Below are 23997 nucleotides of genomic sequence, written 5' to 3' on the forward strand. Positions count from 1 at the left end.
ATATCCTTTGAACGCTATTTCTTGGGATCAGGAAGCGAAAGAGAGGTTGACAGTCTGAGAAGCTATGTTGCCCCCCTTAAGAAGTACTTTTTCCCAAGTGAAGTAGTTACGGCACGAATAATCGCTCACTTGCAGGGTAATTGTTGCTATGACGACTACAAGAAAGACGACTACAAAGAGCTTTTTCCAAGCATCCTGGTGGTCCTTTTGCATTTGATGTCTCACTAGGAGGTAAACCTATAAACACAGTGACCAAAGAAGTTGCATTAGATATACCACTTGTCGCGGCTTTTTTGACACGTTGCTGCAAGTATGAATCTTTGTTGTAGTGCGCTATTGAAACTATTGCTGAGCTACCCTAAGAAGCCAGTGAGTACTTTGGCGATGGAGGGTGCGGGTGCCTTCTGCACTGTATTGACTGCAAGCTTAGGCGTGAAATAACCTTCCCCTGAGCTTGTATAGTCGGCCACATCAAATCCATTAAAGTACCCGTACGTCTTTGAATACTCCGCTGCGATGAACTCAGTGCAGCAGTACACTTCGCAAAAGGCCAAGTAAGTCTCGCTTGCGCACAAACGCAAGGCGTGTTTGGTATGAGTTTAGAAGGCTTCCTTCCCTACCTCACGTGCGAAGCCGCGGTCTTACCCATGCTTGCTGCATCCACATAGAAACAATTCTCTGTACCGGAGTGTGCTGCATAGATGCTGAGCGGATCTTTCATCCCGATTTCATTCCAAACCCATGAGGGGTATTGGGGAGGTGACTCGTAGAATTCCTCTGCAGAAGAGTGGGTCTCCTCTTTAGTAGCATGCCTGCAATAGTGTTCGTGACTCGTTGCTCGCTTTTGCTCTCCCTTCTTCCTCTCTTTTGAAGCTTTTAATTCTTGAGCTTCTCTGATGTCATCTTCGAACTCGTCCTCGGCAAGTATCTCCAGCTTTTCTTTCGATCGGCATCTGCAGACTTCCTTCCAAAAACCCATCCACGTCCTCTTCAGCGCATATCTGAACCATTCATACCGTGTTCGGAAAAGGCCCTGAAAAGCACGGAAAAGGAACCTTAGGGTGTTAAGCGCTTACTTGGTACAATGAAGTATCGGCCAGTTAGTGTTTGGTACAGCAACCTTGGCAGTAACTGAGGAAGCGACTGCAGGCTAAAATGAAGTAAAATATTCTCCCTTCGTTTTTATCTACAAAGAAAGTCATAATTAGATAAAGTGCGGGACTGCGTAGCCCACAGTCACTTAATAAGCAAGTTGTGGTCGGTCTTATACTTGTTTGTTGAGCTTGTACTTCGTGACGTTTTGTTCAGTGTTCTGTGCGCAGCTGTTGTACTTCTTCAGGACCATTGCAACAAGAAATGTAAGACCGAAAACCGAGAAGAGAAGGAAAAGAGGCACAAAATATAGCCCAGAAAGGACAGAATTGACGGAAGTCAGAGAGTACACATCGTAGTTTCCAATCGTTCCGCCGAGGAGGAAAGCCGCTGATGTTTTCAAGCTGCATTTAAGCAGGAAAGTTTGGTATAGCCTGATTTCAATCTTACACACTGGCTTCTGCAGTCGCTACATTTTCAGTTGGAGCATCATCTACGCAGGTGTGAGTAAACTGATCAAGTTTAGCGAGTAGTAGGCACGCAAAAACTACTGGGAACGAGGAGCAGACGAGAATGGGGGAAGAACCTACCTCTCGTAGTAGCCGGCAAAGCTGCTCGTTGTATCCCCGAAGGAAATGTCTCCAAAAGAGACGAAAATAAGAACTATAAGTAGCAACCCTAGGCTGCAAGCCAGTATGTAGAACTTAGTCTTGCGAAACGTCATTTGTAGAGATTTTATCCCTATCCCTGTAGTGGAAGGGGCCAATCTAATTATTAGTATGCATCCTGTTACTGCTGCCAGAGCACCTAGGAACACGCATGCCTGCTGCGCTGCAAAGTTGACGTAAAACAGGGAGTGGTAGTCACTGACCAGCTGGAAAAACCCTGTGTCGTCGGACGCCGTGGGTGCCCCAGATATTTCGTAATACCCATCATCTGCTGCCGTGAGCTCGAGCTTGGGTGCAAGCAACGCGACGATTTGAATAGCGACAAAAGAGGCAAGAAAGCAGAGAAGTACACACAAATGCAGTAAGAGGAACATTGTCCAGCCTTCTTTGAGCCAAGACTTCAAGCCTAACTTCTTCAGCTCCTCGCATTCGCATAGCAGGTAAAGAGTCAAGAATATTAGGAGCAAGCCAAGTGCAACGTAACGCATTAGACAGTCAGACTGTGCAGAGAACGGTGTGAGAGAAGAAACCCACACCAATGGCGTCTGGACCGACCCTGCGTACAAAAGGGCACAGAAACCATGTCGTATGGAGTGCAACAGGATTTGGTTGTTCTGCTGTTTGATTTAGCAGCCAGCAGTGCACCATACCTGAACTGGTAAAAGAAAAGAGGACAGCACAATACGAAAATGTCTCCGTGACCGGGTTTATAGAAAAGAAGTCGACTACAGTTGATATTGTTCGGCGGTCCGCTATTACTGGCAGCGGAACAAACCATGGAGCGTAGCGAGAAGGGGCTTGCTTCTGCTGTAGAGCGGTTTGAGCGGCTTGCACTGAGTCTGCGCCCAAGCAGGCCGCAACAAAAGTGACTTACTGCTTCAAAGATGAAGCAAAGCTTTCTATGAAGGCTTTATTTCAGCCGGGAGCACTTGCTTTCCTTAGAAAAGTGCCAGTGTCTTTTGAAACACGACCCACCTTCACATATGACCTGATAGTATCCTCCCCCTTGATTAAATGCTTTGTAGTCTCCGGAGGAAGCAAACTGGTAAGAGTATGTAAATCGTGAGCTTGATGGATTTGTGAGAGGGTTGTCCGACCGCAGCTTTGCTGCTGCAATTGAGGCAGAGGCACCAGCCCAACTTAATGGCCAAACACCCTCATACCCCAAGTCATACCCTTCAACTTCTTCCAGCTCGACCTATGCAATAATTTGGGGACAAAACGAATGCCAATAGCTTCCGTATACGGAGACTGCTGCGAGGCCAGTCTGAGGGGAGTCATAGTGATCATTGGCGCGGAAGCCACGGTAGGTTTTCTACACTTGGAACTGGCGAAGAATCACGCCAAATTCAAGTCTCTCAGTTTTCCAAACACATTTTACCTGCTACTGCCTACATACTTGTCGAAATGTGAGCCTAAAGCAGTTCCCAACTATTCTTGCAGTGCCCAAGTTGCTTGTCCCTGACGTTGCTCCATAGAGAAGGGGAATAAATCCGTAGAGGAGCCAAGAGGCCACGTCAAATTTGCTACTGATCGTGAAGACATTTTTTGGGCGTCCTGAATCAGGAGTAACGGATATTGACGCGGGTGTTGGAGTTATCTGTGCTATCGTTGCCGCCTCGTAGCTGACCCAGTTGAAATTAGATAATGAGGGTGCCAGGGCAGACTTTATCGGTGATGCCACTCCATCTGCGGCTTCAAATATCCTGGTAATTTCCAACGAAAAAGCGATGAAAATCAAGAGAAGTGCAAGATAAAACACCGAAATAACAAACTGGCCAAGTGGTTGCCTCTGCATAAGCAGTTGCTGCACTTCCTCAACGTTTTTGGCGGACTCCTCGAATCGTATAGGAAAGATTCTTCGCCTAAACATCTCTCTCCTCATAAGTGGGGCCTGCCCCTTGAGTACATTGCCAAGGCCGATGGCGTCGGGTTCTTTGAGTAGGAGGCCCTTTTCCTCATGTCTACGCTTTTTTCTATGGGCTTCATCAGTTATCGGTGCTTTGTCTTGTGCATTTGTTGTTGTTGGAAATTCATATTGTTTGTATTCGCCAATCATGGCGGCAGCAGGTGCACTGGCTTCTCCGCTGTGTAGCGGCCACATCCCCTATCTTTTTCCCTTGAAAGCTTATACACTTCGTGCATAATCGAGTGAGAACTGCACCTAGCATAGCACAGGGCATCGGAGCATATACGTACAAATTCTTGTGTGCAGCCATTGAAATATTAGCTTTGGAGAGGAAGGAGAAAGTAAGCGTCATCGAATCAGTCGGCAGCGCCGATACGACGGGCTTGTTTAACCCTTTGAAGTCCCTAGACAAAGAAAATGCAATTTCCCCAATAATATCACAAAAATTTTGTGAGAGATGGGAAGGTGCATATTGCAGGAGGTTTTCTTGGAACAGTGCTCTGGAAGCTGGGAAACGGAAGTTGCTTGTCTCCACTGGTGAGAAGCATGGCCCTTCTTGCGGAGTCTCTCAGCCTGCGCTCATGAGCATTCGTCCTATTGAAGCCTCACATTCTGGGATTTCCCCTATAAGTTAATTAATATTCATGTTGTGACTCTATATGCAGCTACCTTCATTCCTGTACCAACTGTTGACAACAGCTCCTTCGGGACTCCCGTTGCGCAGTGATGCAACCAGAAAGCTGCACCCGAAAATATGCGCTTGTAGGTAGGTTCCACAACTTCCCAAATGCCAAACATGCGCATACCTTTGCATTTCTATTTCTTTTGTTTGTAGGTAAGGTCTTCTTGCACTTCTCAAGTACCTATGTGCAGCTTCCCAAACAGTGTGCCTCCAGAACTCGAATGTCCACGCTCTATCTAGCCTCTGCTTTAACTGGGAACCTTAAAATGTCTTAAATTTCCCAGAAGAGCACTGAAGTCTTAAACACAAACGGGACGCATTGCCGAGGACAAGAACTAGCATTGCACGCCGCGCATTTGACTTGTAGTTGGCTGCCTCAGATGCAGTTCTATAGGCACTCCGTTGTCTCGAAGACTTCGCATCAAATTGGAGAAAAAGAATTCCGAAATATCGGCATGCTGCCTACGCAAACAAGAACTGAGGGGAAAGCGGAACATCCTCGAAAGCAGGCTTGTTGGCATTCGTGGTATATAATTCGACCATTCTGGTAGAATATCGGCTAGATTCAGTAAACCCTATGCTGTGCAGTGGTATTCCCACTTTGGAGCTACGGGTGATGTAATCATGCGATTAAGTAAAAAGACCCCTTCCTCGTGTGAAAGCAGATAATACCTGAGCAACTAATATTGTTTGTATTCGCCGATCGTGGCGGCTGGGATTCAGTCGCTGAGACAGCCTTGCCCCCTACATTCAGACCGTCCATTTGGATGACCGCCTACTTTGCAGTGCTATGTACTGACTCTCAACAAGTGGCAACAACACCTTGAAAAGGCCTCTGTGGACAGGATCTCACCGAGCGTCCTCTCCGTCCTAGGAAAGCCAGGCGACAAGTGCCTGTCCAACAGGCTACTTAGTTGGAGACCCAAGGAAAGAGAAATGCAGGTGTTGTGAGGCCGAGGCATGCTGAGGAGCTATGAAGTACCAGTGGCCCAGGGATACTTAGGTATTCCTGTAGGCTGCCGCAGCTTCCTGCAGGCTGCCGCAACCTGAATTGCCAAGAAGCCTTCTCTTGTAATTCATTCGTTGTGTGCATTTTTTGAGCAAGCTTATTAGGACCAATGTGCGGCTTGAGAAGTAGCAGAGGCAAGCTTTACCTGTGGCGAGTGCCATCGCTAGGCATCCGTACTGAGGCTCGGGATGCGAGTACTCCTTGTGGGTTCTGTTGCAGCCTTCATATGCAGGTTCTGTGTTTAAAAGCTACTGGTTGTCTTATAGGTATGAGGCCACTGTAGTTCGCAAGGCGAGAAGAGGCCACAGCCGGTCTGGGCCTCACAGTCCGTCCGGGGTGACATGCCGTCATGAGTGAAGTGCGGCTTAAAAATGTGTAGGAATATTGCAGAATTGGAGTAGTTTTCTTTAGAAAGGATTCAGAATGCAGAAATTTAGTACGGTTTGCTACCTCGGCAGCCGGCACTTCGATACATTGCATATGACAAATCTCGACGTTTCCTCGATCCGTCGCACGCCCCCAGGATTTGGGTATGCCATAAGCCGAGGTATTTGTCGTGGTCATCTGTACTGTCGCCTCCTCGTCTGCTCCAAAGAATATTGTGCATAAAGACGGAAGTGAAATTTCGCTTTCATCGAATTGGAGCCGCTTCTGTCAGTACATGGGGACTTAGTGGCAGTGAATAGGAGTGACCGGCAGTTCACCATGGCATCTAGCTACCGAAAAACAAGAAGTATCAATTGAATTCACCAAAAGTGTAGCCCATTTCGAACGTGAGGTGCGCCCCAAGCGTCTGCCGACAAGCCGTGCGGTGAATCGGTCCGCTTGAATGGTAGGTGAGCGTGCCAAGGACCCATTCAACGCCTTATCACACCATGTATACAGCTTACAAGAGCTATTACGGACCATTATTTGTTTCACAGTGAGGCAAGGTCCTCCACCGATGAGGCTAACTCGCGGTTGGTCCTTCATTCGCTGGTGCACATTAACAAAGCTTGCGCAGCATCTCTCCGCTTCCCAAAGTGCCAGCGCCGACAGAAATACGAAGCACGTGAAGTGTAGAGGGTTTTGCCCCTTGCCTCGTCAGTCTAGCAAGGGGCCCTTTCGGCGCAACAGGCGTGGTCCATTTCGCCAGGTTGTGCGCTGCTGCGACTGTGGCAGTACCAACCGCTACTGTGCAGAGGACCTCGCCTACGCTGCCACCCGACAGCCCCCCTACTACGCCTGCAACTCATAGAGCTTCTGCCAGCTGTTCTACCACGGCTGTCTCTCCTACGAGGCGTCCAAAAGCAATCCATTGGGCCAAACCGCGATATTATTTGTTTGTTCTTCAGTGCGTTGTTCTTCAGGGTACCGCCCGGAGATGCTCCTCCTACGTTGAGCGCCAGGATGTTGGCGGCAGCGCCTCGCATGACACGGGTCGCCAACACGCACACCATTTGTGTTTCGTGCCATTTGTAGCAATATTCTTACTGCGCCTGTCAGTGTGACTTCATGAGTCGAGAAAGGTGATCACACATACCTTCAGCTGCTGAAATGACACATTTTTCCAAAACAAGCTCGCGTAGCCCAGCGCCAGTGCCTACGGCATGGCGAGCCATGCTTTCACCATAATGGAGCTAGCGCGTTGTCCCCATCATTGATACATGTGTAGATTTCTCCATCACCACAGTGCTCTGATCGGGCTCGGCATTTAATATGTTTCGCAGTCTTCAACCCAATGCATCATTCAACGCGCAAGCGTGCAGCTTCTCTCGGTAATAAATACAACAGCGCCCTGGCTTAGTTGCGGTCTCGCAAAGAATCACGTAGTTGGCGTCCTCTCTGTGGCGACGCTGGGAGTTTGGATTCGCTCTGAGTGCAGCATCTCGGCGAGCTTTCATTCGATGCTTTCCCAGTGTCAATGAACTCTAACTTGCGTTGGTGGATTGTTACGGATCCACTACCACGGTGCTTGAAGTGCTGTTTCATATCTTCTCACGCATGCGCACAACTTAAACACCGACTTCACAACACAGTATTCCGAAATATACACAGCAGCATAACCTGAAAGCTGTGTTAATAGGCTTCACCGGGGACAATGTAATGCATTATTTAATTACAGCCAGCCATCCCCAAAAAGCCTCGAATTTATCACTTGAATCAACACTGAAAGTCTAGCCGTGCTGAAGTCGCGAATACGGCTAACAAATCGAAAAAAGCTCGAGTGCAAAATGTAGACATGAATGAGCATGAAGATGACCTGGCCTAGCGTTTTTGTATGCCCTGCCAAGCCTAAGGGCCTTTGGGGACCTCCTTGTCCCCCGCTGGTGCTGCGCTGGATTGCTCCTTCTCCTTGAGTCTGTTCCTTAGAATAAGTGGACGCTTATCAGTTCAAACTAGTAGCTGGAAATGAGAAATCAGCTTGTTGCATTCTAGGTTCATTGAGATGGGATTTGAGAAATATGAAGGCAAGCCTCTGCTTCTGTTCTATTCATGGCGTCTGTGCGCCTTGCGCTCACAACCGGAGCTTCATCCAACTCCCCAGCGCAATATCGCCTGTTTCACGTGATATATTTACCCAGTGGTCACTTCTATGTGTAACGCTAGAAGTTCATACGTGCTTTTCGTATGAGCTTCACATTGGTACCACTACTGTCAGACTAGACGTAACACTTTGTACACACCTCTTTCAGAGACACATGCTTAGTACTTGTTGCACAAGAGCGTCAAGCCTCCAGCGCCCTCGAGTATGAAGCTGGTTAAACTGTGAGAAGCCAAGTGCGGGACTAACGCATTGTGCAATTGGTTGTTATTTCAGCTAGTTTGATTACAAAGGGAAAACCGAAATGCAGGAGGAAACTGAACCGGAGGTACATGCCAGAATGAGAAAAAGATTCTTGTTTGTCTCATGTTAAAATCGTACCAACACAAAGCTGAGTCGTTTCCTCGCCGTGAGCCGATGCCGGGGGCACCTGCTGACATGTATGGCGAAACCAATGGCTTCGAGTACAGGAACTTGAGAGAGGCGTGCAAGGACAACTTTGTATGAAGGAGCGGGACCTTCTGTGAAACGTTCGAAAGCTTGCATCTCTGGCTCTACCAAATGGCCCTTAATAGCTTCAACGGACTGATGCTAAATTTCCTTTTCCTTGATAAATGCTACGCTGCTTAGCCAGTTTCCCTTTCTTCTATGCCTGGAGTTAATCTACACTTCCTTGTGAATTTAGACTTAACCGCAGTCCTGCGAATCTACATCGTCGTTCCAGTTTTTTCGTCTCTTCCACTTATTACTGCTGGCGTTGTTACTTGGTATCTCCTCTGGTACACTGCAGAATCTAGGAGCTTCATCATTCTTCTCCTTGAGAAATGCCATCCCTTATCGAGCTACTATCTCGAAAACCCGGACGCACTTAAACACTGGACAAGGCGCAATGCACGCAATGCAGCTGCTAGTCGAATGCCTAAAGCTAAAGCAGCTACTCCTTAGGCGGAAGTACCCATTACCACACCTGGAGAGATGTTAATTAAAGTTTTAAGCCGATATTGTGCCCAAATTTTATGCCGGTCCTGGGAAACTGGCATTTAACGACTGCAAACGGGCACTCCGTTGCAGCTGACAGATAATGTGAAGGTCAAGAGCTTCCTTCCTCAACGCAGCTTGATGAGACTGCTGAATGAATCTTTTCTTATAAGGGGTGAGACATTTAGTTTGTTAATGGGGTCACTTGATATTGCCTGGCCTGGTCGTGCGTTCTTGGTGGTCTGCTAGCGGGGACCCCGAGCGTTCAGTTCGTGCCTCAGCAACCACGACGTGCTATCCATTAGAAGCCCTCAGGATCATCCGTCTCCTTTTAACATTTTCTGAGCTTTTTAGTATATTTGCCAAATGCTTGAAAAGTGCCAAGTATTGGTCGTATAAAGGTTCGCAATGGGGTCACCACCGACAACAGAAGAGCTGCGGTTGTGTCACAGTGGCTTAGCTGTACTTCATCGACACTTCATCAACAGCCTGTCTTGAAAGGGACTTCAGTCCAGAAGACCTCTATAAGTCGGCTTACGGATAAGTGAACGTAATCACGCAATGACGGAACGGGAACGCGTGCAGTTTCAAGATGGTTCGGAAAGGATGCTTGTCCAACTGACAGAGCAGCAACGACGGGAAAGGGGAGCCACTGCAACTGCTGCCCCAGCGCTCAGACAACAACGGAAACTTGGGGGAGCGGCAGAAACGGTGGAGCAGAAGAAGACGCTCACCGATGAGGGATATAAGAAGAATCAGAAGTTCCACAGACAGCGACATTTTCTTAAAGACCAAAATACCATTAGTATTGGAGCTGTACTTAAAGAACAAAGGCCCCTTGTGAGGAGGGAGATGTTTAGGAGGAGATTATTTCCTATCCGATTTGAAGAGTCTGCAAGAAGTGTCGAAGAAGTGCAGCAATTGCTGATGCAGAGGAAACCATTCGGCCAGCTCGTGATTTCCGTGTGCTATCTCGCAGCTTTATTAGTGTTTATTTCGTATTCTTTAGAAGTCAACAGGATATTCGAGGCAGCGAACGGCGTCTCGTCCCCTATAAAATCTGCTCTTGCACCCACTGTCTCGAACTTCAATTCATTGAGCTATGAGGTAGCGAAGGCTGAGGGAACAACTCCAACGCCACCGTCTGTAGCTGATTTCTCAGAGTTAGGACATCCGGCGGACATGCTCATGATGAGCAGCAAAGCTGGCGTAGCTTCATGGCTTCTCTACGGGTTTATTCCCCTACTTTATGGGCCATCGCCACAGACGAGCAATTTGGGCTCTGCAAGAGTCATCGGAAATTGCTTCAGACTTACCTTCCGACAAGTAAGTGGAAAGTGAGTGTGAGCGTATTAGAGAACAGCAGAGTGAACCTAGAAAACGAATTTACTGTAGTGTAGTTTCTACCGACGTCACAGTGCTCGGTAGAAGTGTCTCCACTCGAATAGCATATCCAAACTTTGGAAGGTGGACACCGTGGTTCGTTATTTTCCAAATGGGGAGGTTTTGTTATGTTCTTACCTTTGTGCGAGCATGTTCCACTTGTCAGGTGGAACTGAAAGGTGTTGATGGATTCGACTTGGGTTATGAGGGAGGGTGGCCCCTTGCTGCAGCAGAGGCTTCTTCCTCAATCGCTGCATCAAAGTTAAGGTCTGACAACCCCCTTGTTAACCCACCAGGCTCCCGGTTCACGTACTCGTACCCCTTTGCCTCCCCGGGAGAAGATAAATCGTTTAATCAAAGTGGAGGACACTATCAAGTCATATGCAAAGGTGCTATACTTCCACATTCATCTCCAGTAATAGGCACCGTGCAGAGCTGAGAGGTCAGCCAGCTTGTTATCCAGTCTCCCAAGAATTAAATTATGCCTATGAGATGCTCACGAGAGATTTTTTCCACTGCATTGCACTTGACCGCAGATTCGATACAGGCCGCTCAAACAGCTTTACAGCAAAACCAGTCTCCTTCGCGCTATCCTCCGTGGTTTGTACCTCTGCCCGTGATTGCCGATCGACGAACGATATCAACAGTTGTTGACTTCTTCGTCATCAACCCGGTAACGGCGACATTCTCCCACTGCGCCGTTTTATTTTCCTTCACTAGCTCAGGTACGCTGGAGTCTTACCTGCGCAAGAGAGGCCGAGCTTGTGCTTTTGATGGGCTGCAGATGTTTGTGGTTCTGCGCTGCCCGTCTACGCAGGAACACTTCTCAGGCCGCTGGTTTGGGTGTCCTCTTTAATACCTTTTTCCGTACAGTCTGATGGTGTGGTGCGCTACACCTCACTGGGCTTACTACTCGCACTCTTGATTTTTTCCTTGTTATGGGAGTACGGGGATGTGAAGAAGATGGGCTTCAAGTCTTGGTGCCAAAGGGGCCGCACATGTTTTCTTATATTTCACCTTTTGTTGCTTCTTGGCTTCCTTACTTCCTTTGTCTGTGTACAAGTTATTGCGTTACTTGCTCCAAAACTTGAGCTAGCGGTAGCAGCGAGTGGATACTACAATATTTTGAGTGCTCCCACTGCAGCAGGCGAAACGGGGTTTTTCCAGTTAGTCAGTGACTACGGCCATCTGTTTCGCCTAAGCTCAATAACCCAACAAGTATGCGCTATTTTTGGTGCACTTGTAGCATTAACAGGTTGTGTTCTGATAGCCATGCTGAGCCCTGCTATGGCAGGAAGTGGAACCAAGTCCCTTCAGATGACTCTTCGGAAAGTGAAGTTCTACATGCTGGCTTGCAGTGTAGGATTACTGTCCATTGTACTTATCTTTGTTTCTCTTGGAAACATATCTTTTGGTGCAGCCACCCGGAGCTTCGCTGGTTACTACGAAAGGCAAGTTCTCACCGCGTGCCCTTTGGAAGCTTTCCCCGAAATGTAGTCCATAGAGTGCGCCGTTACAAGATGTGTCGCGTCGCTATGCAGTTGATCTCCTTTGTCCCGCAAAGTCTCAATTGTGTCATTTTCAGCTTAACAACATCGGCGGCTTTTCTGCTGGGTGGTACCCTTGGGAACTACGACGTATACACAATGAGCTCTGTCAATTCCATTCTTGCCGGGATTTTTTTTGTGCCTCTATTTCTGGTTTTCTCTGCTTTTGGCTTCACAATTTTGACTGCGGTGGTGCTTAGGAAGCACAATTTATGTGCTGACTCTGTGCAACAAGGCGTTTTGAAGTACAAGTTGGAAAAACAGGTAACCTGGCGCTTCGGCTCTCCTGGTGCTAGGACACGAATTGCGTAGCCACGAAAAAAGGCATAATTTATCTGCGAAGCAAGTTGCTGCCATTCCCGCATCAGGCCGCACACGTATTGCCGTTAACGGCAAGCGTGAGGATATGCTTGAAGCACCGCTGGCCACGCCTTTTACTCCACCCACAAAGTGCGAGTACTTTTGTCCTTTTTTCCATGTGCATTCCCGCTGCATAGGATCTTTTCCAAACACGTTACGAATGGCTAAGACATGCAGTGGCTTCCGGCTGCAGTTCATTCTGGGCAGCTCTGCGCGGATGTTGGGAACCGCAACGAATGTCTGTTCTCGAAGAAGAATCTCACGAGGGATTCCACGATGATGTTGAAGAGGCAGCAGCCTCTAAAAAGGAAAAGACCAGCAAGAAATTTCGCTCACGTTGGAGAGAGAAAGGAAAAGATCCTATCGAACGGGAACAGCATGCAGAGAAAAAGCATCTCTCCGTCGAGGAGGACGATGACTCCCCTCCCCAGTATCCTTCCTGGGTTTGGCAGGCGATGGGAATGGAGGATCCCATAAACATGTACTCTGTAGGAAGCGGAGAGAAAAAGAGCTTCTATGTGGATCCAGCCAGCGTTGGTGAGGAGGATCCAGCTTAAGCAATTCCCAGCAGCAGACACTTCAACGGTAGCAGAAACCTTCTGACTGTGAAGGCTTCATGCATCCATAAGAAATCTACGGAAGCTTTCGGCTATTCGATTCACAGTCGCCCAACCTTATGTACACGAATTCGTGAATGCTTCACTAAATTTTACGTCTCAGGCTACAACTGTTTTGCCTTCAGATTCGTATTTCGAAACGTACGGCTATTTTAGGGGGTTTGGTATGACTGGCATGAAGGAGAGTTCGGACTGCTACTTCCAGCCAGATATTCCAACGACGCTTGTAGACGAAAACCCTGCGCCCTCTGTAGACAAGGTATTTTTTTTAGGAGCCATATATGGAAAGTTAAGGTCAATATCGCATTTTTTTTCACGTACCTGACGCGATCTTTAGGATCAGCTGCAGCATCTAGTGCTTCAAATATATGTAATGCTGTGTGTTCGCAACTGTATTTAGGTATACATTCTTGTAAGAAACCAGTCACAAGAAGATCACGAAGATGCTTGGAAAAAACTCTTTGTGGTCGCTTTTGTTGCCATCACCGTGGCTACCGTCAGCTTGCAGGTGAGGATTCAGTTTCCGTCCCCTACTTCCTGCAAGACCAGCACAATTTCCCAGTAGCTCTTTCAAAAACGTCCCCAGCTCTGGACACTAGCATTAGTATGCTTTTATACTTCGCTGAGAGGGAACCAGCTAGTGTTTGTTGAACCATCGCTTGAATTTTGTTCAGCTGTCGGTTGATACTTCGGCTGACATTAGAGACATGGCTGGCCGGGCCGTTGCGAAGACGGGGTTCCCATTGGACCCCGTCACGCTCGCTTGTGAAGACACTGCCCTAGGTGCGGAATGAATAAAGGCTACCGTATTGAACTATGGCGGCTATTCTTGCACATCGGTGCCGCTGTCTATATAGGTTTTTTCAAGATTTCCGAATATTTGTCTTGGAGCAGCCTCGTGATAGTCTGTAAGCGGAGTCGCATCCAATCACCAGAGCAAGTTGCCCCGTGGTCGATATATTTCGCTTTTTCTGCAGGTTTGGCAAATGTAAACGTTTCGATACGTTTCCCTATTCAGCACGTTTTTAGCATTACTTCACCAAGAAGCCTTTATAGTTGGCTGAAATCTGACCAGGGTCTGATGGCGCTTTTTAGCTCCCACACTAGTTCTGCATTGTTCAACCAGACGTTTCCACAGAGCACTTTGATAGATGGTAGGTCTATTCTTCTGCCTTTGGGGCTTTAAGTGGCACGCTTGAGCCTTTATGAAGCTTCGTGGGCAGCCTTCATTCGAATCGCAAGTTTGGTGCTCACAAATGCTTTACTGCATTGGGGATGCGTGACTGCAGGTCGCACATATCAGCAGCTGGTGCTGTGCAACTGGAATGCAGCAATTACTACGCGATCAATACGCGTCACGTTGAACACCCGCTCAGAATCAATATATCCTGTTCAGCTAGGTTTTACCTGCGAGTCTCTCCAGTGTGTGTACCAGCCTCTCTTCGAAAATACCACTTTCAGAGATTTCCTAAAAGGGCTTGGAGATCAAGATATTTTGAGGGACGTTGGCACAGAACTGGCATTTCACACTTTCTTACTGTCTCCTAACTCTGGCAATATGATCTTAGAGCTATTGCTCAGCTTTCGTCGAGATTCTGGTGGCACTGTTGCACCCAGCCTTTCCGTCGAGTCCTGGAAGGTGAGTGTATGCTGAACTTTGTAGACAAAGCTTGCAGGTATCATCTTGTTTGTAACTTACAGCCGGAATAATTCTGTCGAAAATCTTACAACTATGCTGGCTTTCCCTTTGCGTTCCAGTTGCAGCCGTACGCCACGTGGGACTTTGCGACAGTAGCTGCTGTGGCTTTGCAAGTGGCAAGCGCAGCACTTTTCCTTTTTTTCGGGTGTTCTTTCTTTGTGGAATTTTGCCGGCTGAGGAGAAAACTGAAAGAGGAACGTGAAGACTACAGCTTCGGCTTATGCTTAGGAGTCTTTTTTGTGGACGACCTTTTCAATGCCTTTGATATCATTGGCTTCATTGTATTGGCTTGTGCAATTTCGGTGTGGGTGCTTCACGTGTGTTCTTCACCCCACTCAGAAGTCTTCAACTTAGCAGATGATCTCGTTACAGCTTCAGCTGCTGCCGCCTCCGGGGCCACAGAGGAAACGGAGGCAACTACAGCAGCTGGTGTTCTCTTCGAGGCCTTTAGTTCAGCATCTGCCTTGCTGGGCACCTATGCACAGCTAGCCGCTGCGATCATGGCTGCTGCATTTCTTCGTCTACTCCGACTTGGGCGCAAACACAAGCGCATGACCATGATGTTTTATGCTCTCGCTTCGTCGGCAGAAGAGATGATACAGGTCCTGATAGGCACGGTACTCCTGTTTCTTGGCTTCTCTTATTTATGCTTTCTGGCTTTTGGACGTCACATGGAGAACTACTCAACAGTCAAGAATTCGTTTATCTCCACGATAATGTTAACGACGGGCTTCTTCCCCTTATCGCAACTCTTCCAGTCAGATGCTTTCATGGCCGGCGCTTTCGTTTTCCCCTATCTCTTCTTTATGGGCATTATTTGTTTTAGCTTTTTTTTGTCCGTTCTTCTGCGCTCTCTGGCGTACCGTTCTGCGGAAATCAGGGCGATGGAAAGACTTCGAAAAATCGAGCATCGCTCAGTCCTGAGATCTGCAAAGCTCTTTTTTGAAGAGCTTATGTGCAATTTTCGTGTCCGAAGAGAAATTCTGGAAGAGCAGCAAAAGGAAAGCCAATTAAAGCAACTGCAGGAGCAAGCAGATGCAACGACACATTTTCGAAAGAGAATAGCCACCGAGAGGCAAGACAACTCTGCTGAGCTGCGGAAATCTGAAGAGGCTGAAAGGAAGAGGCGAGAAAAACCGCTGAAGGTTGTGGAATTGCCACCGGACGTGGTAACTAGTGCTTTATCCGACGCGCAATACGCTGCTTTGCCAGAAGATATTCGTTTTTTTGCAAATCAAGAAGTTACTCTTTTTGCGGACAGGTTTCGCGTGATGGCCACGCAGCTGAAACTCAGCAGCGGCAACATTGTGTCACTATTACATCAGCTAGAGAATGAGGCTTACACTGAACTGCTCAAGCTTTCTCGCGAGGTGGCACAGCAAGAAGGCCATCTGCGGCACGAGGCGTCGGTCTACACATCCCAGGTGGACACTGGACAACAGAGACTGACAGCCTACACAAAGTACGTTGAAAAAGCTTTACAGGAAAGAGAGGAGGAATTGCAGCTACAGGAACACGAGCTGAAGCTTCTTGAAGCCCGAATGGAGGGTGACTTACAAGAAGCAGAAAGATATGGAGGGGAGAGTTGACAGCAGGCACGAAGGTGGCTCTCAAAGCGTTATAAGAAAGCTTAACGGTTTCATCGCAGTGATGGCTGATTCTCCTCATGTCGTGCGGAAAAATAATTCATAATGTTAGTGGAATGGACACAAAGACAGCCAATTGCCCATGAATCAGAGCTAGCGCTCTTTGTGAATTGACTCTCTCAAACGGTGCATCTTTGGAATTCACGGCTATATTTAATAGTTTTGGGTTCATATGCTTCATTTTCCAGCGGTTGCACGTCATGTTGGCACTCTGAGGATGTAGCATTGTTTAGCAGTATGCTCTAAAGAAACAGTGTTTACCACCGTAAGTTACGCCTGTCTGAATAGCTCCGTGAGTGATGTTTTGGCTGTTTGCCTGCAGAGGCTGTGTTCGTAATGTTGGTACTTTCATGACCTGCAATACTAAGCATTTCTCTTCAAGGGGATACGCTGGCGGTACCAAACCATTCGAACGAGGCCGCAGCGGCGGAGGCAGGGGGCCTGTTATTTGCTTCTGGCTACTAGCTTAGGCCGCTCTCAGTTTTCAAATAGTCCTCAGCAATATTGGTGCCCACCTCTGCATCTTCAACTAAGGTAAGTTTTGATAGTCTCCGATGACACATTTCACATGCGCCCACAAGTATGGCTCGGTTTGGCTTTTTGAGTCAGATTTCACTCTGCTTTCACCAAAAATCTGTTTATTTGCTTGACTTTTCAAACCAAAGTGATCAAACATTCGCCGAGACTTGTATCCACGAGTATTGAGCTAGCCAGAACTCCAAAAACCGCAGGCATTCGCAATGCTGCTGTTGTGCTGGCTTTGCGTGCTACCGCCAGAGCGGGTACGTGAAGATGTCCGTAGGAATAGAAAAGCAAGCCAAACTCTCTCAGGTCATGAAAGTACCAACATTACGAACAAAAGCCACTTGGAGAACATGTACGTCCCATCACCCCCCGAAATATGATGAGCTTCACAATGCAGTCAAGACATATTTTGGACTTAGCAGGGACTCTCATGGCTTGTGATTTCAACTAACGTTTTATTATGCAGCCATTCTTTCTAGGAATGGCTCGTTTGGCTCCCTAGTAATACCATCTATGCGGTGACGCCAACCTTGGGTACGCATGCCGCTGCTGCCGAGCACTGCAGTTCTTCTGCATCTAAATTCAGAGAAGCAACTCTATATAAGACTTTTAGAATGAATTCAATCAAATTTTGGTTCTTTTGTCTTTAACTTCGGGCTCGACACTCCGCTGCTGCAAGTGCACACTAAACGGTGGAGCAGAAAGGCTGGCATAACACGCCTGTTTGCCTCTGAAATCCAAGCCCGTAGAATATCTCTTCGTTTAAGAAAAAATATTCAATCAGGATATAGGCATATGTGCACGTTAAGCTGGTCAGTGCTTGCTGGCTTCATTCGCTTCCTTACTTCCGTCTGGTACCATAGAATGGTTTGGGGTACGGTGGTCACCATTCCTGCAGACCATCTCTTCCTTCCGAACTAAGCCTCCGCTTTTCAGCTACTGGCTAATAATTCAAAAAATAGAAGCGTATGCAACGTGTGGATAGACACAAAACCATGACCGTATGCGCCCTCAAGACATGACAGGCCACCAGCACATCGGCGTGCTAGGTCACTTCCAGACAGGCGACTCACGAAGCGTCGTGGGACATGAAAAGGGAGCAATAGCATTTTTACTGACCATATATGTGTCTGAATATTATTAGACACTATCCAGAAACACTCAGAACCCTCAGGTAAAAGTGCATTGGCTGTGCTTGCTGCCAGGATCCACAGAGCGAGTGTATACGACTGCTGCCACAGTCGTTCCACTCACAGAAGCTCAAATAGCTTTTGAGAACTAGAAAATACAAGTAAAGGTTCGTAAAGGATGTCATCGGTAAAGGTAGCCGTTCGCGTGCGTCCCTTCAATGACCGTGAGAGGAACATGAATGCACAGCTATGCATTAGCATGGAAGGGAAAGCCACAACAATTGAAAATGAAGAAGAACCCAAGAGTGGAAAAAAAACATTTACCTTCGACTTTTCGTACTGGTCTCACGACGGCTTTGAAAATGATGAAACAGGATACTCACGACCCATAAGCCCAAAGTACGCAGATCAGCAACGTCTGTATAATGAAATTGGAAAGGATGTGCTAAACAATGCTTATGAAGGCTACAACGCATGCCTCTTCGCTTATGGGCAGACTGGAGCTGGTAAGAGCTATTCCATGGTGGGATACGGTGCCAACAAGGGTATCATAGTCCGCGCGTGCGAGGAAATATTCATGCGTATCGGGGCAAATAAAGACCCTAATCTACGTGCGGAAGTGCAAATTAGCATGCTAGAAATATATAACGAACAAGTGCAAGATCTGCTGATGCCGATAGAGAAACGGCCAAAAGGAGGTCTCAAGATCAGACATACTCCCCAGCTAGGAACCTTTGTGCAAGACCTTTCGAAGTGCCCTGTTGATTCATACGCAGCCATACAAGCGAAACTTGACGAAGGTGAGATTCTTTCACGTTCTGCATAGGGAAATTGTTTATAAATCGATGTATTGTCGCATTCGCAACTATATCGGAATTAGTACAGTCCTAACTTGAAGGCAAGGAATAAGCATCAGTATTTCTGAGAATTATGAAATAAATTTACCCAAGTGTATCTCTTTGAAAGCGATAAAAAAATTCAGTGATACAAACTTTGGCGGGGCGGACTTCTGCGCAAACGAAAATGCATGTTTCCATTCCTGGTCGCATGGTCTAGTTTATGTGTTTGGCTGACAAAAGTGAAGCACAATGAAGGTTGAAATTTCAGGAACAGCCAACCGAACTGTCGGAGCAACGCTTATGAATGCTACATCTTCACGGGCGCACACCGTTCTGCAAATAAACTTCCGTCAAATTACCATGGACGGTATGTTCATCAGTCCTCGGCAGAGTTGCTTCGTCCACGCTGCAACAGAGAGCGCCATGCGCTAGTTAAGATAGCGGCTCTGAGTAGCTTTTTAGCTAGACTGTATGGTTGGAATTGCTTGGATCGCCATCGACATTCATAAGAATGTCAAAGGCTTCATGAGGACTTTCCCAAGGGCTGCACCACACGAACAAAGAAGCATTTCTGAAGGCAACGAACGCTGTATGAGAGGAGTTTCTCATGTACAAAAGCCACACTGCATTTGCGATGAGTGCAACTGTGGCCCAAATGAGTCAGTTGTGTGATTTCCGCAATGCACAGCTGAGACTGGAGAGCCTGTCTCGCAAAAATCTTCAGAGATCAGCTTAGTAGACCTTGCTGGAAGTGAAAGAGCTGGATCTACGGGGGCGACAGGAGATCGTTTGAAGGAGGGTTGCGCTATCAACCAAAGCCTTAGTGCGCTAGGAAATGTGATATCTGCTCTCGCAGATAAGGCTGCTGGCAAGCTGAAGCCCGGACAGGTGCGAAGTGTGCTTAATCAGGCACTCACGAAAAATATAGTCCAATACAGAATAAAAATGAAGCCGGATATCACTAAGATCAGAGAACACTTCTGCAGTGTAGAGAGTGTCACATCTTTTCAGCAGGCTAGGGTAAGAAAGGTACGACGAATTTTCGCTTGCTTCCAGCAACTCCCTAACATTTTAATTATCTCGCCAACGTGCCGAGCTGTCCCTCATCGTACTGATTAAACATTCAGTAAACTCATCATTCAAGGTCCTTAGCGAATGCACCTGAGCTGCACACCAGGTTAAATGCAGCATCCAATGATCCCATAACGGAACCCAAAACGCAAAAGTTGGGTGCTTCGTGCGCGACGACAAAATTTGAAATCGTGAGGATCCTACGTTGCTTCGAGTGTCCCTCTAGATACGTTTTGCGGAGTGCAGGTTGTGCCGTACAGGGACTCTGCTCTTACACGCATCCTGCAGACGGCCCTTGGAGGGAACAGCAAGACTTGCATGATAGCTGCACTATCACCAGCAACAGTTAATTATGAAGAAACTCTTAGCACTCTCCGCTATGCAGGTAATATTCTGTTAATATAACAGTGACAATAAGACAACGCAGGGTGCTTGGCGCCCCGCGTCGGTTTCACAATGCAGGCAGATTTCGCGAGTATTCGGAAGCCCTAAAAGCTCATACGGTAATAATGTCTATGCTCTCGGAAATGTGTACGATCTCAGACAGAGTGAAGCAAATAAAAAACGAGGCAACAGTTAATGAGAATCCTCTGGAGAAGCTTATTCGGGAGCTTCGAGAGGAAAATGAAAGGCTGAAAAAAGTAGGCTGACGGCACTCCACTCTAGGGGAACTATGCATCTTGTGTTCCTTGTAAAGCATCAAACCTGACCCTTGTGATGCTCTATGGATAAGGCCTGCTACTCCTTGCTGCTGCAGGCAATGGGTGGAGGGCTACCAGACAGTCTGCCCAGCTCAGCGCCTGATCATCAAATGGTAGAAGAAATTAGAAGGCAGTACGAAGAAGAGCTTGAGGCAAACAGGAAAGCTTTGCAGGATATGACAACATCGTGGAAAGACAAGCTTGAAGCCGCGAGAAAAAGGGAAGCCAGCGTTGAAGTCAGAGGCAGTGGACAACTCACAGTGCCTCACCTCAGCAACCTCAATGAAGACCCGTTCCTTAGTGGAAAAATTGTCTTCGCTCTGAACGAAGGGCAAGTCACTATTGGGAAGCCTGGAGGGGAAGTTGAGCCTACGTTCCGCATTGGAGGCCTCGGTGTGGCTTCCCAGCATGCTATTATCGATGTGAAACGAATTCAGCAGAGTGGAAAGGATACAGGGGATGAGACCTATGAAGTGAAGCTGACTGCATACGGGAAGACGTCCGTCAACGGAGTGGTCCTTGGAGAGACGGAATCAAAACTGTTGACTCACAAAGATAGGATAATTTTTGGCCATAATAATATGTACGTCTTCGTTGATCCGACAGATATGGACCAGGAGCTGCCTACATGGGAAGAAGGCATGATGGAAGCAACAAAAGATGTTGTTGACGAATTCTCGAGCCAACAAGCTCCTGATGCTAGGCCAGCCAGGACCGCAGACAAGGAGAAGTGGGAACGTTTGCAGGCAGACCTTCAGCTTTTTGAGTCTGAAAAAAGGGAGCTCATGCGGAAACTGAAGGATAAAGAGGCTCTCGTGCTTGCTAGTGAAGAAGACCAAGCGGCAGCAGAAAAGAAGCTAAAGCTAATTGAAGCTGAGAAACGAGCTGTACAGCAGGAACTCAACAGAAAAGAGGACGAATTGAAAGCGAGACGGATGCTTCTGGAAAGGGAAAGAGAGGAAGAGACGAAAAGGCAGGACGCTGAGAGAGCAGCTCACATTTTTCTTCAAGAAGTTATGAGCAGAACAGCGCTGCTAGTGGATGAAGCAAATGGGTATGCGCAGGAGCTCGGAGTGGGTGTCTATTTCTCCCTCAAGCTCAGCACTCGGTCAAGAGGAGCTGGCGGTGTCAGGAGCACGCTTATTGGCACATCCTTGCAGCAAACAGAGATCGTGATCAGGGTTCAAAGAGCAGACTCAGATGCCGTCCAGATCTGGAGACTGGATTTGTTTGAAAAAAAGATATTCGAAATGAGGGAACTATATACGCAGTGGGCAGCTGGACCCAAGACAGAGTCGTATCTAAAAGGAGGTGCACCAGATCCGTTTGCACTAGATATGGAAAGTTACCAGGTGAGCAAGGCACATTGGGTGCCGGGTCAACTTGCAAAGAGCTCAGATATATTCTTGCAAAAGGATCTGGGCACATTTGTTGAATTTCTTCCCATGACTAGAGCTATCGCCCTGAGCAACATGCGAGACAGGTCATTGGTGAGAGCTATTTGTACTTGGATACGATCCGGTGCTTACTGCCTGTAAAGGCTGAGGTATTTCCAATTATTGATGCTAACGGGAAGGCCTGTGGGAAGCTCACGCTTTCAGTTGGCATTGAAGTTCCTGCAAGCCAAAATGATCAAACCGGGTAGGTGGATAGAGGAATGATGAAACTCTTCAGTTGAACGAGGAACTGTTACACACACATGACGAAGTTGAAGGGGCGAATGCGTTATAGTGTTTTATCACTCTTCATTAATAGCGCCCAAATATATGGAAAGCACAACGGCGAATTAAAACAAAAACGGCCTGCAGGAGTTTCCGCTTGTTTTTGCCATTCTAAGGCCTACCAGCCAAGAAAGCGATAATCAAGAAGTAGATATAGATGCGCTGTACTCAGTAGAGGATATTAGAGGCCGTGAGATGGTCGTTACGATAACGGTTCACTCCGCGAGTGAGTTGCCAGAGAAGTTTTCCAGGCAGCCACAGGTACGCAGGATGTCTCCATGCACGCTAAACATAGTGAAGTGTGATAGTGCTTCGGAGCCGTCAGATATGTGCGAAGTGTAACCTTTTGTAATGCAGGTTTTGTACCGATGGCTCGACGGCGAAACCGATGTCTTAGCAACTTCAATGGAGCAAGCTTCGTGCAGTCCCGTGTTCAATAATTCAAAGGTTTGTCACAGTACTTTGATTCCAGTGGACTCACTGTGAGAGTAAACCTTTTTAAACTGCGCATGTACTGTTTTGCTGACGTGTTTCTGCCCTTGTTCTGCAGTACAATGCTGAGAAGCCACGCCACTCTTTGATTAAATATTACCAACATTATGCTTTATTTTATGTGGCCGTTCCTTGAATAGTCATAATCAACGTCATCCCTTATTTTGTGTGTTTAGCACTTCACCCTTTCAGTACATGATTTCACTATGCAAAAGCAAAGCCGCTCCTTGAATAGGCACTGCCAGCATTATCCTTTAATTTGTGTGTTCAGAGCTTCACTCTCTTGGTAGATGATTCCACCATACAAAAATTGAACGGTGCACTCGTTTTCGAGGTTAGCGGAAGAATGGTCGAGAAAAAGCCGAAAACGAAGATAAAGAAGGAGCATACGGGGAAGGCGACCAACGAAACTGCCATCCGGAAGGAATTGGCAGAGAGTACCAGAGTCTTGCAAATAATAGAACAAGCACTTAAAACCGAAGGAAAATCTATTCAAGACCTTGTTGGCGACTTTTAAAGTTGAATATGCGTGTGATACATGTGCCAGTATACTTACCAAGCTCAACCATAAACTGTTCTTACGCAGAACTATACAATAAGTAGCACTTTCTTGCAAGGAAAGGCGTTGGAAAAGCCAAGGACGTAATTCTTGTATCGCCCATATCTATATAAGGAACAGATATTTCTTCTTTTTTTCTGCCTGAGCGTACTTCTGACGCGGCGGCAGAGGGTGCCTCACGAACCGCTACGTTATTAGGCGCCTCAGCATCGCTTGCTGGTAGCTCCTATGGAGAGTGCTGGCCGACACTCACTCGCATTATTTACCTCACAACCCTAGTAAGGTGGTCCATTGCACTCTTAACAGTTCTATTTCAAAGGGTCGCTTTGCCTAGCGTGGGTTGTCAGGCTGTTCTGCTGCTTCGAACTAAAGCGGAATTGCCTGGGCTCCCAGGCAGCCAACAACTCTCGTAGCCTCACACGAACGCATTCAGCTCTTCTAACAATGAGGCACAGTTTCCAGTGGCACAATATGTACGTGCATGCTGCAAAACTTATAACACGAAAAACATGCACAGTTCTGCATCCAAGCCTGCTCCTCCACGACAGCCGAAACTTGCCGTTGCAGATCTCAAAATGCACTCACTGGCCACAAACAGATTATGGTTAAAGACTCAGAAGCTTCTACACGCGTAGCTTTCTATGTGACGGAGGCACATAGGAACATCGAAAAGTCTGCTGACCAGTGGTCCTCCAGGCTTCGCGTGCAATTGCCATCGTTTACATGCATCGAAGTTCACCAAAGTGGAAAATCTAGTGAACCATTCATTATAATTATTCCAGTCAATCATTTTAGTCAATTCAGGCCTCATGTTTTGCTGCTATTGTTTTCGGGGCAGTAATAAG

The 23997-nt window shown here is 47.3% G+C and overlaps 4 protein-coding genes across 4 annotated transcripts; 2 read left to right on the forward strand and 2 right to left on the reverse strand.

Annotated features, from left to right (window-relative positions):
* Window positions 1-27: 27 nt before the first annotated feature.
* Window positions 28-2248, reverse strand: ENH_00012980 (hypothetical protein, conserved; the record flags this gene model as incomplete). Its single annotated transcript, XM_013578783.1, has 5 exons — window positions 28-237; window positions 378-511; window positions 646-1033; window positions 1271-1496; window positions 1683-2248. The coding sequence occupies 5 exons, from the start codon at window positions 2246-2248 to the stop codon at window positions 28-30; spliced, it is 1524 nt and encodes a 507-aa protein (XP_013434237.1).
* A 422-nt stretch (window positions 2249-2670) lies between these two features.
* On the reverse strand, window positions 2671-3864 carry ENH_00012990 (hypothetical protein, conserved; the record flags this gene model as incomplete). The annotated part of the gene is made up of 2 exons (XM_013578784.1): window positions 2671-2958; window positions 3160-3864. The coding sequence occupies 2 exons, from the start codon at window positions 3862-3864 to the stop codon at window positions 2671-2673; spliced, it is 993 nt and encodes a 330-aa protein (XP_013434238.1).
* Window positions 3865-9423: 5559 nt separating this feature from the next.
* On the forward strand, window positions 9424-16057 carry ENH_00013000 (hypothetical protein, conserved; the record flags this gene model as incomplete). Its single annotated transcript, XM_013578785.1, has 10 exons — window positions 9424-10188; window positions 10412-10512; window positions 11831-12056; window positions 12290-12689; window positions 12895-13028; window positions 13170-13277; window positions 13444-13552; window positions 13747-13923; window positions 14059-14408; window positions 14528-16057. 10 exons carry the CDS (start codon window positions 9424-9426, stop codon window positions 16055-16057), a joined length of 3900 nt encoding a protein of 1299 aa, XP_013434239.1.
* Window positions 16058-17947: 1890 nt separating this feature from the next.
* On the forward strand, window positions 17948-23110 carry ENH_00013010 (the record flags this gene model as incomplete). Its single annotated transcript, XM_013578786.1, has 9 exons — window positions 17948-18569; window positions 19297-19496; window positions 19926-20064; window positions 20223-20320; window positions 20437-21732; window positions 21921-22021; window positions 22218-22362; window positions 22459-22548; window positions 22865-23110. The coding sequence occupies 9 exons, from the start codon at window positions 17948-17950 to the stop codon at window positions 23108-23110; spliced, it is 2937 nt and encodes a 978-aa protein (XP_013434240.1).
* Between the last annotated feature and the right edge of the window lie 887 nt (window positions 23111-23997).

Source organism: Eimeria necatrix, genomic scaffold (assembly GCF_000499385.1).
Source record: "Eimeria necatrix Houghton genomic scaffold, Enh_scaff13, whole genome shotgun sequence".
Classification (NCBI taxonomy): domain Eukaryota; phylum Apicomplexa; class Conoidasida; order Eucoccidiorida; family Eimeriidae; genus Eimeria; species Eimeria necatrix.